This window comes from Muscardinus avellanarius (assembly GCF_963383645.1).
Source record: "Muscardinus avellanarius genome assembly, chromosome: 1".
NCBI classification, from domain to species: Eukaryota; Metazoa; Chordata; class Mammalia; order Rodentia; family Gliridae; genus Muscardinus; species Muscardinus avellanarius.
Genome location: NC_137786.1, coordinates 12766531 through 12781717, shown reverse-complemented (window position 1 = coordinate 12781717; position 15187 = coordinate 12766531). Strand labels below are relative to the sequence as shown.

The 15187-nt window shown below is 45.1% G+C and overlaps 1 protein-coding gene across 1 annotated transcript in view; it reads right to left on the bottom strand.

Moving 5' to 3' along the window:
- TRIO (trio Rho guanine nucleotide exchange factor) overlaps positions 1 to 15187 on the bottom strand; it is a gene marked incomplete at both ends in the record, with an annotated part of 341738 nt that overhangs the window by 21839 nt on the left and 304712 nt on the right. The window contains 9 exons of the mRNA XM_080704883.1: positions 735 to 812; positions 966 to 1016; positions 2293 to 2385; positions 3563 to 3652; positions 6521 to 6590; positions 9436 to 9539; positions 11787 to 11853; positions 12867 to 13015; positions 14065 to 14160. Coding sequence (XP_080561009.1) covers positions 735 to 812; positions 966 to 1016; positions 2293 to 2385; positions 3563 to 3652; positions 6521 to 6590; positions 9436 to 9539; positions 11787 to 11853; positions 12867 to 13015; positions 14065 to 14160 — 798 coding nt within the window. The remainder of the gene's footprint in view (positions 1 to 734; positions 813 to 965; positions 1017 to 2292; positions 2386 to 3562; positions 3653 to 6520; positions 6591 to 9435; positions 9540 to 11786; positions 11854 to 12866; positions 13016 to 14064; positions 14161 to 15187) is intronic.

Genomic DNA, 15187 nt, shown 5'->3' with positions numbered 1-15187 from the left:
ACAGAATGACTATCTAAATAAGTCTTGCCAGCCTCTCTATAACCAATGGCCTCAGCTACAATCCGAGAGCAGAGGGGCACCTCTAGGAAGTGGCTCTCTCAGTGTGGTCTTGAGCCAAGGGCGACTTGTCTGACAGACCCCAGCAGTGGTGTCTCCAGAGGTCCTCTAGCAAACTCTACATGTGCTAAGTCTAAGAAACACAGCCCAGAACTGTAAACCCTAATTCTCTAGCAAAACGGTTGGCAAGAAAAGTAAAATCCATTCCCATCTCTCAACTAGTTAGTGAGAAAAGATTCTGGCTCTGAACTCATCATTAGGATATGTAATGGGTGGTACCTAACAGGAGTCGCCTGGCAACCTCTACAAAAGTTTGTTAGGCTTGATAAGCAACACCGTGGCCCTCTGGTTAAGCTCCCAGAGAGGGTGGAGGGTAGGAGTTGCCTGGGTCCTACTTCCGCTACCAGGGCTTTACATTTGGGGAAAGAAAGCATTAGACAGAGGGCCCAAGAGAAAAAGCCAAGTTCTGCACAGCCACGGCAGCTGGGCTTTGGAGCAAAAAGCAAATCAAATGCACCAAACAGAGGTTTGAAAGAAGCTATCAATCAGGTTGAAGTCAGAGAAGACAGAAAACTACATTAAAAAGGACCAGCTTTCTACGCGGAGAGCGCGGATAGAGGAGGAGAGCGAGGGATGGGAGGCGGAGGAGCGCTCTCAAAGAACAACAGCGGCATTACGTCAAATCCCTGCAGCCGCCCGACGTTCATCATGTCGTTGCACCGCTTCGGCACGACGCACATGACTTCCACGGCCTTCTGTGGTGGGAGAGAGCAGAATGAAGGTCAGGTTTTCCAGGGGAAGCCCTCCGCTGCACCACAGCTTGGTGCCCCTCCTCCCGGCCTCCATGAGGAACTCCAGGGCGAGGGCCTGGGGGAGGTTCGCCCGGGCAGAGCCAGGACCCAAAGTACCTCTAGTTCTGACGTATCCAGGCTCGCTTTCTTGGAGTACTTGAGAAAGTCCTGCAGAGGTGGAGAGAAGGGCCCGGTGAGGTGGTGAGGACCACAGCTAACCTACCCCATCGCTCACAGCACGGGGCTCGGGCTCCGGGTCTACTTTCTCAGAAACACGACCAAACGGCTTCCTGATGGCGAAGCCAGAGCAGGTCTGAGGGCTCCTCATTCACTGCAAGAAGCTCTGTCCGCTCTTATTCGGGTTCCAAGTGCTGTGCTGCCTTTAGCTGTGCTTACAGACTTGAATGAATTCAGGGCGGCTGCTGAGCCAGCGGAGGGGGCCATGCGGGGACTAAGAGTTTAATTTTATCCATGGCTCCACGAAGATCAGAAAAAAAAAAATTAAAAGTTGGCAGAGCTGAAGTAAAATCAGTAGCATCTCAAGGTTGCGATGGGGAATCAAGTTCAGTTTTATTGGCGTTTTGATTCAGAACTTGAGGCAAATGAAAAATTGGAGACAACAGCACATGGCATCGTATCAATTTTTTTTTTTCCCCTTTCCTTTCTTTTTGGTGGCACTGGGGATGGAACCCAGGGGCCTTCTACCTCCGGGCTACACTCCCAGACCTATTTTATATTTTATTTGGAAACAGGGTCTCTTAAGCCAGCGGAGGCTGGCTTCAAACCTGCACAATCCTCCTGTCTCAGCCTCCCAAGCGTGGAGATTACAAGCGTGTGCCACCATGCCCAGCTTGTATTAATTTTTTTTAAATTACCAAAAAAGGCCGGGCGTGGTGGCACACGTTTGTAATCCCAGCATTTGGGAGGCTGAGACAGGAGGATCGTGGTGAGGCCAGCCTCAGCTACTTAGTGAGGCCCTTTGCAACTCAGTGAGACCCTGTTTCAAAATAAAAAATAAAAAATAGGGCTGGGGGCATGGCTTGGAAATACAATGCCCCTGGGTTCCATCCCCTGTACGGCCCCACGCCCCCCCCAAAAGTACCAGAAAATACTTAAAACTTTCTCTCTCTCTTTCTTTCTTTCATGGTACTGGGGTTCCTGGAAGCCCTTCTACCTCCGGACTACACTCCCAGACCTTTCACATTTTTTAAAATTTGGAAACAGGGTCTCTTAAGCCACGTGGCTGGCTTGAAACCTGCACGATCCTCCTGTCTCTACCTCCCAAGCGCGGGGATTACAAGCGTGCGCCACCACGCCCGGCGTAGCTTTATATTTCTTACAGAACTATTCCCATTGCCCGCAGAATCCTTCCTGCCGCATAAAGTCTTGTCCTTCGCCAGCCAACCCAGCCCCACGGCTCGGCCCCTTACCCCTCACCGCTCACCTTCAGCAGTAGCTGGTATTTCATAATTCTCTGCACGGGTTTGATCAGTAAATCCGTGAGCTGCAGCCTGTGGCCCAGGCGCTGCTTCAAGTCCTGTGGGTTTAAAGAAGAAAATGTCCTTGTGTTGTTCGTAAACAGGTAACCGTTTAGTCTTGGTAATTGTCAGAAAGGCTGACTGCGACACCATTGATGTTGAATTGTATGAACAGTTACTTTGCAGTAAACCAAAGTTTAGTTTGACCATTTCTCAGGCTTTCCAGTATATAAATTCAGCCCAGTTCCTGGGTGGTTCTCAAAGAAGTCTTTTATATTTGTTTAAAGGCCTTTTTTTCAGCGGCTTTCTTTTATTCATACAAACATATATGCCATTTTTAGGGGGTACTGAGGATTGGACCCAGAGGCATGCTACCCCGGAGCTACACCCTCAGCCCTTTTCATTTTTTATTTGGAAACAGACTCTCAGCTGCTGAAGGGCATTACAAACTGTGGTCTCAAAACCGAGATCCTCCGATCTGAGCCTCCCAAGTACTGGGATTCCAGGCAGCGCTACCACACCCAGCTCATATATATATATTTCTTAAACCTTTAGGCAAAAAGCTTAGGTCATGAATAATTCTGAATTGGTAACAAGCTCAAAGTTTATACTGGTAAAAACACTTCTTTATTTTTGTGGTACTAGGGATTGAACCCAGGCAGGTTCTACCTCTGAGCTACACCCCCATCCCTATTTTATTTTGAAACAGGGTCTTGCTAGGTTGCCAAGGCTGACCTTGAACAGTCTATCCTCCTGGGATTACAGGTGTGCACTATCATGCCTGGCTAAAAACACTTTTCTTTCTTTGGTGGTACTGGGAATTTAACTCAGGGGCATTTTACCTCTGAGCTACATTCTAAGCCCTACTTTGGTTTTTATTTTGAAACAGGGTTTCACTAGGCCTTGCTAAGTTGCTGAGGCTGGTCACGAACCTGTGATCCTCCTGTCTAAGCTTTCCAAATACTGGGATTTTTGGTGTGCCCAACCACACCTGCTGAAAGCTCCGTATTTTTAATGATGACTTCAGTCTTCTGAGCGGCAGGGGTATGGCCATAGACTGAATTCTTATTCATTTTTCTGATTTATAGGAAAGAAGTATAGATTCAGAATTCTTATCACTCAAATCAATTTTCTGAGGATTCCTTGGCTTCCTAGGAAAACAATGCTACTTAAATTTTTAGAAATAAAAGGGTAACACAAGATTCGGAAGTACTCTGTTTCTAGGTTAGGTCTTACCTCAAAAAAGGTATCAATGTATTCTGAGACAATGTGCTCAGACTTTGGTTTATTTTGACAATAAACTATGTACATGTGCAACCTTCTCTCCTAGGAAGAAAAAAGGCAAACAGAGGGGTTAAAATGGTAATTAGAACCTGAGCACATTCAACACATTTATGAAGGAAAAGTTCCTAAAACAGAGCGCCAGACGGAAACGCTCCTGGACCATCTTCCCAGCTCATGACGGGCGGGCGCTCCGCTTCCTGGCTCCAAATCCAGTCTTCCATTACCTCCTCTCACTCACGGAGACCAGATCCTTCCCAGTACCAGCAAATGCCACTGGTAGCAACATAACACACTTTTTTTTTTTTTTGTACTGGTGATGGAACCCAGGGGCATTCTACCTCTGAGCTACGCCCCCAGCCCTATTTTTTTTTTTTTTTTTTTTTTGTGGTGGTACTAGGGATGGAACCCTTCTACCTCCAGGCTATACTCCCAGACCTATTTTATATTTTTATTTGGAAACAGGGTCTCTTAAGCCAGCGAGGGGCTTCGAACCTGTGCGATCCTCCTGTCTCTGCCTCCCAAGTGCGGGGAGTACAAGCGGGCGCCACCACGCCTGGCCCCCAGCCCTAATTTTTATTCTTTATTTTGAAACAGGGTCTCACTGAGTTGCAGAGGGCCTCACTAAGTAGCTGAGGCTGGCCGCGAACTGTGATCCTCCTGTCTCAGCCTCCTGAATGCTGGGATTGATTACAAGTGTGCACCACCATGCCCGGCTCACACTTTTAATATTAAAAAAACAATTACTCTTATCCTGCCACTTCCTGCTATAGCCCTTGCAGGCCTGGCTAATTCTATCAGGTAAGACAAAGCTCTCCTTTTTTGTGGTGTTGGGATGGATCGTAGGGGCTCTGGTGCACTACACAAGTGCTCTACCACTGAGCGACATCTCCAACCCTTTTGTTAAACTTTACGTTGAGACGGGGCCTACGCTGTGCAGGCTGGCATCCGCTTGTGAGCCTCCTGCCTCAGGCTCAGGAGTGGTAGGTGTGTGCCACTGCACCAAACTGGACATGTTTAATCATAAATCCAGAAGGTAGGAAAAAACGTGGACAGTGCGCTATCCCTTCCTCCAGTGATCCTTAAAGCGCGGCGTGTGGGCCCTGGGGCTTGTCAGTGTTTCCAATGGGGCGAAATTATTTTCAAAATAATATGAAGATGTCATTTTCCTCCCCTGTGATGCTGACATCTGTGCTGATGCACAAAACCAGTGGTGGGTGAGATTGCTGGCACCATGGCAAGCAAATTTATGGCAAAAAGGAGGAAAAAAAGCCAGTTTCACATCAGAATGCCTTATTAAACTCCACTCTGCAGTACATGTGTGTTTAATGGTCTCTTGACCAGATGCATGTGTGCACAGGACTCCTGCTCCTGTGGTAACCACCGCCCGGGAGAGCACCGTGGGCCGGAGCTGCGAGCTGCACCAACGGCGTCCATTAGGGACTGCCAATTTTACTAAGACTGATGGACGTAAACTATAGTTATTTACACTGGAGGGTCTGGTAGGGATTTTCTGGAAAATGGTGAAATAAGCCTGTCATTTCAAAGCAGACAACCGGCAGTAGATATAAATAATGAAAATTCCAGCTTTCAAGCAAAAAAAATAAAATTTTAGAAAACGCTGTCTGCCACTGTGAGCTTCACAATGCTTAGAGATTTTTCTAAAGACATAGATAGTGATGTCAGGACTCTGGTCTGAGGATCTGTGTAATGAAATGTGTCAACACCTGAAAGACGGCCAAGTCAGTGAACCATCCCACGCCTGACTGCCAGGGACAAGGAGCCTCGGGGTGCAGGCCGGATGGTCCAGCACGGGGATGTGACAGGGAGGGGAGGGCCGCTGGCAGGCTTTCAGATTCCCTGTGCAACCAACCTTTAAGCATTTATCGTTTGTCAAAGTTAGGTATAGTGCCTAAGAAAACTATTTGCGATGGGTACTGAGGTACTCATCTATTTCAGACTAACACCTGTGTGACGATGGGTATTTTCATATTCTTTAATCAAAGAACATTATCACAATAGGTTGAATGCAGGAACAGATACGAAAATCCACCTTCTATTAGGCGAGACAGTCAAGAGATTTGTGAAAATGCAAAAACTCTTATCGCTAACATTTTAAAAATAGGCTGGTTACAAATGCCTGAGAGATCAACACTAGAGCTCTGGCAGCCTCGAGTAGAGTACTTTTATTAATTTGGAACTTACAGTACTTTAGACTGAGTAAGAGAGGGTGCATTAAAAAAAACCCCATCCTTTCTGAGGGGAGTTAGCGGTGATGAGCGAGGTTAGAAATAAAACCCATGGGTGCATGTGTGGAGCGAGTGCTCCCGTGGGAGGCGAGGGTGTACCCAGGAGTGCGCACGTGGAGCCTGATTTTATAATCCATACATAACTAATGGAGTCTCGATTGCCTAGGTTTTAGGGTTAGTATACATGTTATTTATTGATTTATTAAATGTTTCACTGAGGAAAAAATAGTGTTTTTTTAACCTTAAAAAACTTTAATGCTAATTCAGTTAATTTAGACAGAGACATAACTTGGCTACTCTGCTAGGTCTACTGAAGGCACATGTTTGCCATAACTAGTCTACCAGACACCCTCAAAGGTTCCTGCGTAAGGCCCTGCTCTGGTCCCCACTGAACAACCAGCTTCACTTGATAATATCCTTGGTGACGTAATAAAAGGACTCACTGCACTGAACTTCACCACGGAATACACGTTACTGCCTTAGCTATACTGGAAACGCAGTTCATTCGTGGTTGACAAGCGAGAGGAAGTTTAGTTCCCACCCACTGACACGCACAGCTGTTTTATTATTAACATATGCATTCTTGCACAGTGATCGCTCCTTTCATCTGTTAACTAAACTTGGCGATATCAGAAGAGAAGACACATAATGCTTTTGTACTCACGTGTTTAACAAAGAGGGATCCTAGTTTTTCTGGGTCTTCAAGGCACTTCTCTAACTCTCCTAAGAAAAAGCTGAAAAGGGCAAAATAGGAGAACCGTTTTCAATTTGGCGCTCGAATTTTAGACTTAGGTTTACGTTTTCAAAATAGTCTATTTTGAGCCGGGCGTGGTGGCGCACGCTTGTAATCCCCGCGCTTGGGAGGCAGAGACAGGAGGATCGCGTAGGTTCGAAGCCAGCCGCGTGCGCTGGCTTAGGAGACCCTGTTTCCAAATAAAAATGTAAAAATAGGTCTGGGAGTGTAGCCCAGAGGTAGAAGGGCTTCCAGGAACCCCAGTACCACCAAAAAAAAAAAAAATAGTCTATTTTGACATGGGCAACCAGAAAGAGCAAAGCACATCCTTAAGAAATATAAACCACACGGTAAAAGAGAGAATTTTAAAACCTGACCAGTCATTTCTCCATCTTGGTAGGATATAAAGCAAAGAGAAAAACACAGAAAGAAAAGGCAGGCTGGGCGCAGCCTTCTTGCCTTTAGACAATTAATATGACTTGCGTCACATGTCTTCATGACACAAACACTAGCATTTGGCGAATGCTGAGTGAAATCTAACAGTTCCAAAGCAACGGGTCAGTTTTCCCCTCTGGCAACTCGCTCTTTATACCTGTGAATGTCATGTGGACTTCATGATAACTTCAAGAGGCTCAAATCAGGTAACATATAAAACACGGAGTATGTTTGCTTGAGCCAGTTTTCTCAAATATCAAAATCAACCTGACAGTTAATGTGGATTTCGTAGCACTGGTTTAACAACCTCCCAGCTCTGCAGATGCAGCTTGGCAGAAGCTCTGGGTATGATGTTCTGGGCTTCTTCCTCTCACTGTCTTTCACACCAGTCCTGGGAGTAGGAACTAAATGATAAAACCAAGGAATCCTTTATAGTCTTTATTTTGAAACCGGGTCTCACTAAGTTGTGAAGGGCCTCACTAAATAGCTGAGGCTGTCCGCGAACTGTGATCCTCGAGTCTCAGCCTCCCAAATACTGGGATTACAAGTGCGTGCCACTATGCCTGGCCCAACGACTCCTTTTTAAATTGGTTTGTGGTGCTTTTGATAAGTCTATGGTCTACAGAGACTGATTGTGTGTGTGTGTGTGTGTGTGTGTGTGTTAGTAGGTATTGAATCCAGGGTATTCTATCACTGAGTTGCAAACCCAGCCCTTTTTATTTTGAAACAGGGTCTTCTTAGGTTGTCGAGGCTGGCCTCAAACCTCAGATCCTCCTGTCTCAACCTTTCAAGTACTGGGATTACAGGCATGGGTCACTGCACCTAGCTTGGAGTGTTGCTTTTATAGTTGAATAATCATTTATCTACGAGTCTAAGGCTGGGAATATGAAAATGAAGACCTTTCATACCTGGGCTGAAGGTTTTATATCCTATCAGGAGAGGGAAAAAGAGAAATAACAAAACACTACTTGATGCGCACCATTACATTACCTCCTTATGCCTGTCTAGTATTTTATAGTTTAAATGTACAATCTTGCGCCGGGCGTGGTGGCGCACGCTTGTAATCCCCGCGCTTGGGAGGCGGAGACAGGAGGACTTCGTAGGTTTGAAGTCAGCCGCGCTGGCATAAGAGACCCTGTTTCCAAAAATAAAATAGGTCTGGGAGTGTAGCCCGGAGGTAGAAGGGCTTCCAGGAACCCCAGTACCACCAAAAAAAAAAAAAAAAAAAAAAAAAAAAAAAAAGTACAATCCCACTTACTATCTGTAGAAGTTTTTTTGGTTGTTTTTTTTTTTTTTGGTGGTACTAGAGTTCCTGGAAACCCGTCTATTTCCGGGCTACACCTCCAGACCTATTTTTATATGTTTTTTATTTGGAAACAGGGTCTCCTAAGCCAGCATGGCTGGCTTTGAACCTGCGCGATCCTCCTGTCTCTGCCTCCCAAGTGTCAGGATTACAGGTGTGCACCACCGCGCCTGGCTTAGAAGAAGACTTGGTAAGAACGTCCAGGCCAAGCCGGGCATGGTGGCGCATGCTTGTAATCCCAGCATTTAGGAGGCTGAGACCGGAGGATCGTGGTTTGTGGACAGCCTCAGCTACTTAGTGAGGCCCTTTGCAACACAGTGAGACCCTGTTTCAAATAAAGATTAAAAAATAGGGCTGGAAGTGTGGCTTGGAGGTGGAATGCCTCTTGGTTCCATCCTCAGCACCATTAAAAAAAAAAGTGAATTGAACAAACGAATGTATTAAAAACTCTCTCAATAGTAACTTGCATTTAATTAAAAGAAAAGGTTTTACTTCTAATTAGAAACTTACTGAGCTGCATCTACGCAGCTGCTGTTCTAAGTGTGCGGGCTATCTTTCTGTCATCTACTGTGGCACAGGGGATTGAGCCCAGGGGTGCCTTACAACACAGCTACACCCCCAGCCCTATTAATTTTTTTAGTTTGAAACAGTATCTCCCTAAGATGGAGAGGCTGGTCTTAAACCTGTGATCTTCCGGTCTCAGATTCCCAAGTACTGGGACTGCAGGTGTGCGCCACCACACCTGCCTTGTAACTCTTTCCTAAGTATTAACTGAGCCACTTTTCAGAAAATTCCCAAGACGCGGTGTGGATGAAGAGACGCACAGGAGGGCGAAGCAAATGGCTTGGGGCGAGGCGGGGCCGGACCACGAGCCAGGCAGTCAGCCTCCGCCAGGCGTGGTGGTGCCTCCCTGTCGGTGCCTTGGCTTGGACCAGCACCGAACTGCTATGAAACACTGCTCGGAAACTCTCCGTGCGCCAATACGTCCTGAGCACCAGCTTCCTCTGGGAGGCTACGCAGGTAATAAAATGAAGCCAACCACTGGCCTGAGGAGGGTTAGCAAGGGTGGCCGCTTCACACGCCATCACCCGGGACGCGTCTTACGTACTCTCTGTGCCAGTCGTAAATCTGATGGATGTTGCCAAACACGATCTTGTCTTTTCCCTTCATATCATCTGGAACACCATCTTCTTTCATAAGTGCCATATAGCCCTACGAGGCAATATGTAAAGACAAGCTTATTTATGAGACTTGAGTCAAGTAGTGGGTTGAACCAAATTTATTTATGGGACTTGAATCAAGCAGCGGATTACCGACTCATAGTGGCAAAGAACAAATTAAAACATACACATCGTCTTGTGATCAATCCTTAATTAAAAGCCAAAAACCTTATATAAAAAACACCCTTAATTGGTACTTGAAAAAAATTCATTACTATAATTTTCTCTCCTTGGACTGTTTAGCATTCAGAGATTCAGATTCTCCTAAGGAAATGAAATAGTTTAAAGAAATGTAAACAGCGTCATAAAACAATTTAATCAGCTACTACATAACAGTTGGTTAGAAATATATTTCCTGTTTCTAACATTTATCTTAGATGAACAAAGATTTGCATTTTCTTATTTTTTTATAAATTGATTTATTTTTTGGGTAGAGGGAATTGAATTAAGAGGCATTCTATCTCCAAGCTACACCCCCAGCCCAATTTTATATCTTATTTGGAAACAGGGTCTCACTAAGTTGCCGAGGTTGGCTTTGAACCTGTGATCCTCCTGTCTCAACCTCCCAAGTACTGGGATTACAAGTGTGTGCCATGACACCCGACGTAAATTGAACTTTTAAGAACAGTTGACTAAACCTGTTGCTGAACTGGCTTTTAAATGTCTATTCAACTCAAGTGAGATTTAGCTTATAAAAGAATCTTTTTAATAGTCAATATACTTACCTTTCTGTGAACGTGCTGGAAACAAATTAAGCTTGTGAATTTTTTTTTTTTTCGGGGTCTGGGGATGGAACCCGGGAGCATTTGACCTCCGAGCTACACTCCCTGCCCTAGTTTTCTTATTCTTTAATTTGAAACCAGGTCTCACTGAGTTGCAGAGGGCCTCACTAAGTAGTAGCTGAGGCTGTCCGCGAACTGCGATCCTTCGGTCTCAGCCTCCTGAATGCTGGGATTATAAGCGTGCGCCACCACGTCCGGCTCACATGTGGAATTTTTTATGTTACATGACTAACTGTAATAGCTGTTACTTATATGGGATGTGCACCCCAAAAAAGGATTGTCGTGTGTGTGTGTGTGTGTGTGTGTGTGTGTGTGTGTGTGTGTGTGTGTTCTATCTATATCTATCTATCTACCTATCTATTTTTATTTTTGGTGGTACTAGGGATGAAACCCAGGGGCTTTCTGCCTCCTGACTATATCCCTAGCCCTGTTTTATTTTTTATTAATTAACAGGTTCTCACAAAGTTGCTGAGGCTTCAAACCTGCAATCCTTCTGTATTAGCCTTCCAAACATTGGGATTACAGGTGTGTGCCACCACGCCCTGCACCCTGGATATATTTGCAAAGCTAATGGTAATATTTTATAGTATAAAATAGCTTTCTGATGAATTAAGCTTATTAAAATGACTATGTCCTTAGTAGTACAAAAGGCAGTGGTTTCGCTAAGGCTAATAGTGCTTAGCAACTTCTGGTCAGTGAAAACAGCAACACAGTTATTCTGTACAAACCTATAAGTGAATGGCCTGGTATGGCCATAGACCAAGCTCTGGGCCACATGTGGAATCAGGATGGAACTGAATCCAACAGCTGGACCACACTGACTTTAACCCAATGACACAATCATTTCTGTGGTGCTATTCATTCTCATAAAATGATTAAAAGCAGGAGTCCTGCATAATAGTTACAAAATTGTTGGATATAATAATTTAAAAACTTGATTATATAAAGAAGATCACGCTCAGATGTACCATGCCCAAAAAAAAAAAGTCTTTACAACTGAATACTACGATAACCGACAGCCGGGCGTGGTGGCACATGCATGTAATCCTAGCATTTGGGAGGTTGAGACGGGGGGATCACGGTTCGTGGACAGCCTCAGCTACTATTTGGTGAGGACCTGTGCAACTCAGTGAAACCCTGTTTCAAAATAAAGAATAAAAAAAATAGGGCTGGAGGTGTAGCTTGGAGAGGTAGAATGCCCCTGGGTTCCATCCCTGTTCCGCAAAAAAAAAAAAAAAAAAAAAAAAAAGTCGGCAAAATTGCTAGGACAACCAGCAAAATTTATCTTCTACAAACACTTTGTTGGCTGTGTGTGTGTGTGTGTGTGTGTGTGTGTGTGTGTGTAAAATCTTTTTAAAGATTTTGAGAAGATATCATTGTTAAATTGTCTCAAGTGATACCTCTGTGAACAGCTCTAGGGACTGCTATAAAGTTATTAATTTTCTGAAAGTACATACTTCAACCACATAGCCAAGGTCTCGTACATAGTCGCGCTCTGTCTCCACTAATTCTTGCAAAACATAACTAGGAAAAGAAAGAGAAAAGCAGTGTTTACAATCTAAGTGAGTCAACAATCTAAGTGAATTCTTTTGTATTTTTGCTTTTGGTCACAACAGACTCCTTTTAGGACTGGATGGTAATATATCAAATTTACACAACTGAGTCTTAAAATTTTGGGTGTCCCAAATCACTTACAGTTCAAGTGACTGACCCGAGACTGACACAGAGAAGCTTAGACACAATTTTCTTGTAAATATATGACATTAGGGTAAGTAGGATTTTTTTAAGATTAAATTGTCTAAACGTGAATGAACATATGGGAAGATTTTCAATTCCGATGTTTCAAGCTTTGGGCCTGAACACATCACTCAGAAATGCTCTGTTTGTAAGAACTAGGGGCACTCGGGCAGTAAGAGACAAGCACTTGATCAGGACAGAAAAGAATCCCACACGGACTCAAAAGTTCATTCCTTGGTTCTTCAGCCAACCAACACCAACCTGTCACCCGCCATTCAAGGTGCTGGGATCTATTATTGAATAAAACCAAGTCTCTGTCCACATGCGGCCTACAATTCCTCCTCTTTCCTACAGACGAGTTTAAACCCTTTTTCAGGCCTCTTTGCTAGAAGCTGCTTTACTGGAATTGAGAAACACCACCAATAAATTATATGTGAAAAATATTCAAGTCCTTGAGATTGGTTCTGATGTTTCGTTGCTTTATTTTTTGCTCACAACTCCATATACAATAGGAAGTATACAAGTGTCTCACCACACGTGACTCAAGTTGTTCTTGTCTTGCATCATTCAAATAGCAGAAACTGAGTGGAAGCTCTGGCTTACTGCACCATGAGGAAGTTCTAAGTGCTTTATGGGCGTGCATACACACGCACACGCTCACACCCCGTATGTACAATTACTCAATGAGAGACCTGGATCTCCTTTTTGCTAAAGGAGAGATGACTCCATTGTCATTTTTCATGGTGACAGAGCAGGAGGGAACTTGGAAAATTGCAAGAATGAAAATGGTTCTCTCTTACTGCCTTCTCTTTAAAGAGCTGGATTTCCTTTCTTCCATCTCGTCAATGGGCGAGGAGGATGAGAGGAGGGAATTGTCCGAAGGGTTGAAGGAGGGGCTGCTACTGTCTCCCTGGTCAACGAGGAGGGAGCTGGGGCGGTCCTCCAGGGCCTGGAAGAAATTCAGACAGTCCATGATGTTTACTGTCTACAGTCCATGGTAGTGTGAAGTTAGGATGAGGAAATCTCCCGAGTCAGGAAATACGGAAGATACGTTGGTAGAATTATAAAATCAACATGTCTGTGAAATTACATAGCACTGAATAAACAAAATCATACTATTAATAAGAAAATTCCATCAGAGGGACTGGATGAGAATGACAAGTTAGAGTAAAAAGAATAACAAACAGAGCCATATTGATTATTTTTTTGTTACCAAATAAGAAATAACCTTTTGTCTTTTTTTTTTTTTTTTTGTGGTACTGGGGTTCCTGGAAACCCTTCTATAACTTGGCTTCAAATCTGCGTGAAACTCCTGTCTCCACCTCTCAAGCGCAGGGATTACAAGCATGCGCCACCACACCCGGCTTTGTCTTTGTTTTAGAAACAGGGTCTCCCTAGGTTGGTGAGGGTCTTACTATGTTGTCAAGGCTGTCCTTGAACCTGCAGTCCTCCTGTCTCAACCTCTCGAGCACTGGGATTATAGGACATACTGACTTAGAACTTTCTTAGAGCTTACACCCAGTACTTCTGGACCCACCTTGGGCACCTCTTCTATGGGCTGATTTTTTTTCCTTGCAGCAAGACTACAGATGGAACCCAGGGACTTTCTGCCTCTGAGCTACACCCCCAGCCCTATTTTTTATTCTTTATTTTGAAACAGGGTCTCACTGAGTTGCAAAGTGCGTCACTGAGTAGCTGAGGCTGGCTGTGAATTGCGATCCTCCTGTCTCAGCCTCCCAAATGCTGGGCTTACAAGCATGTGACCCTCCGCCTGGCTTCCCTGGGCTGATTTTAATCTTTGTCCTTTGTGTGATAAACTGCACCTCTGAGAATAACGCCTTTTCAGAATTCTGTGAGTCCTTTCAAATTGGTCGTGGGGTTGGTCAGCGGCGGGGTGGTCTTGTGGCCCCAGCACTACCTGGGCGCAGGGAAGCCCACCACCGCGCAGCACAGAGGAGCGGTTTCCAAGCCTCAGACTCCCGCGGAAGCCTTCCTTACCATCTTGCTCTTCACCAGCTCCTCAATGGCGCTGACGAGCTCGGCTGCGCTAGGAGTTTCGGAGCTGGTGGGGCGGACGAGTAACCGAGAAGAGGCCTAGGGCAGAGTTAAGAAGAGAAAGGGGCAGGGGCAGGTCTCACATTAGTGACTGGACAGACAGCGGATTCCCCTGGCAAGCTCCCTCTTTTCTTTTTTTTACAAAGTAATTCCAGACAAAAAGACCACAAGTTTGTCTTTGTTTGCATTTATTTAGAGTTATCCTTTAATATTTACAAGATTCTGACATGGAACATTAAATAAAACCTGTCTGGGATACATGTGGGAAGCAGACAGCGTCTGTTTTTAATCCGCAGTCATGTCACATCATGATGCTTCTCAGAGAGGTGACTGGGCCCGGGAGCATCCTAACTGTCCCTTTGCGACTGCCGGCTAGGCTCTCGGCATAGGAGAACCAACGTGATCTGGCCAATGAAAGCGTGGGAGCTCGGATCTAATGGGCGAATCCCTAGACATCCAGGAAACAAACCAGGATCCCAACAGTGGCTTCACCGTGTTTATGGGCTTCAGAAAAGAAAGAAATGAGAAAGAAAAGGAGAGGAGCCAGGGCGCGGAGACCCGAGAGGGAGGAGAGGGGGACAAGCTCACCATTTTCTGTGCCATCCATTTCCCCATTGATTAGTGCAGAGTACAGGAGAGCTGAGGCCTCACAAGCTACCAGATGCCACTTATGGCTAGAACCGGGGGTGTAACGGGGGTGACAGGAAGGAAGTCTGGGGAGGGGCTACTGAGTCCGCGCGTCAGTAATAAGCAAACGCAGTGCGTTTGCAGATTACTCGCACCGCTGGTTAACTGGGGGCTTGAAGAGGGACATAAGTAATATGAACCTTGCTTCATATTAAGGACAGCAGGCGCATGCGACCGTGGCTGGCTGTCTTAGCGATGAGTTTCTCACAGGAGACAGACACAGACTTGGACACTTAGAGCGAGCCTTTTACAAATGAGGACCAACGCGTGTACTTTACGAAACAAATGCTGGTTTGGTCTAATGGAACTTGGAATATGGAGCGAAGAAAACAAAACCAAACAAAGGAAATCAAATGGAAAGGTAAGGAAACTGAGCCCA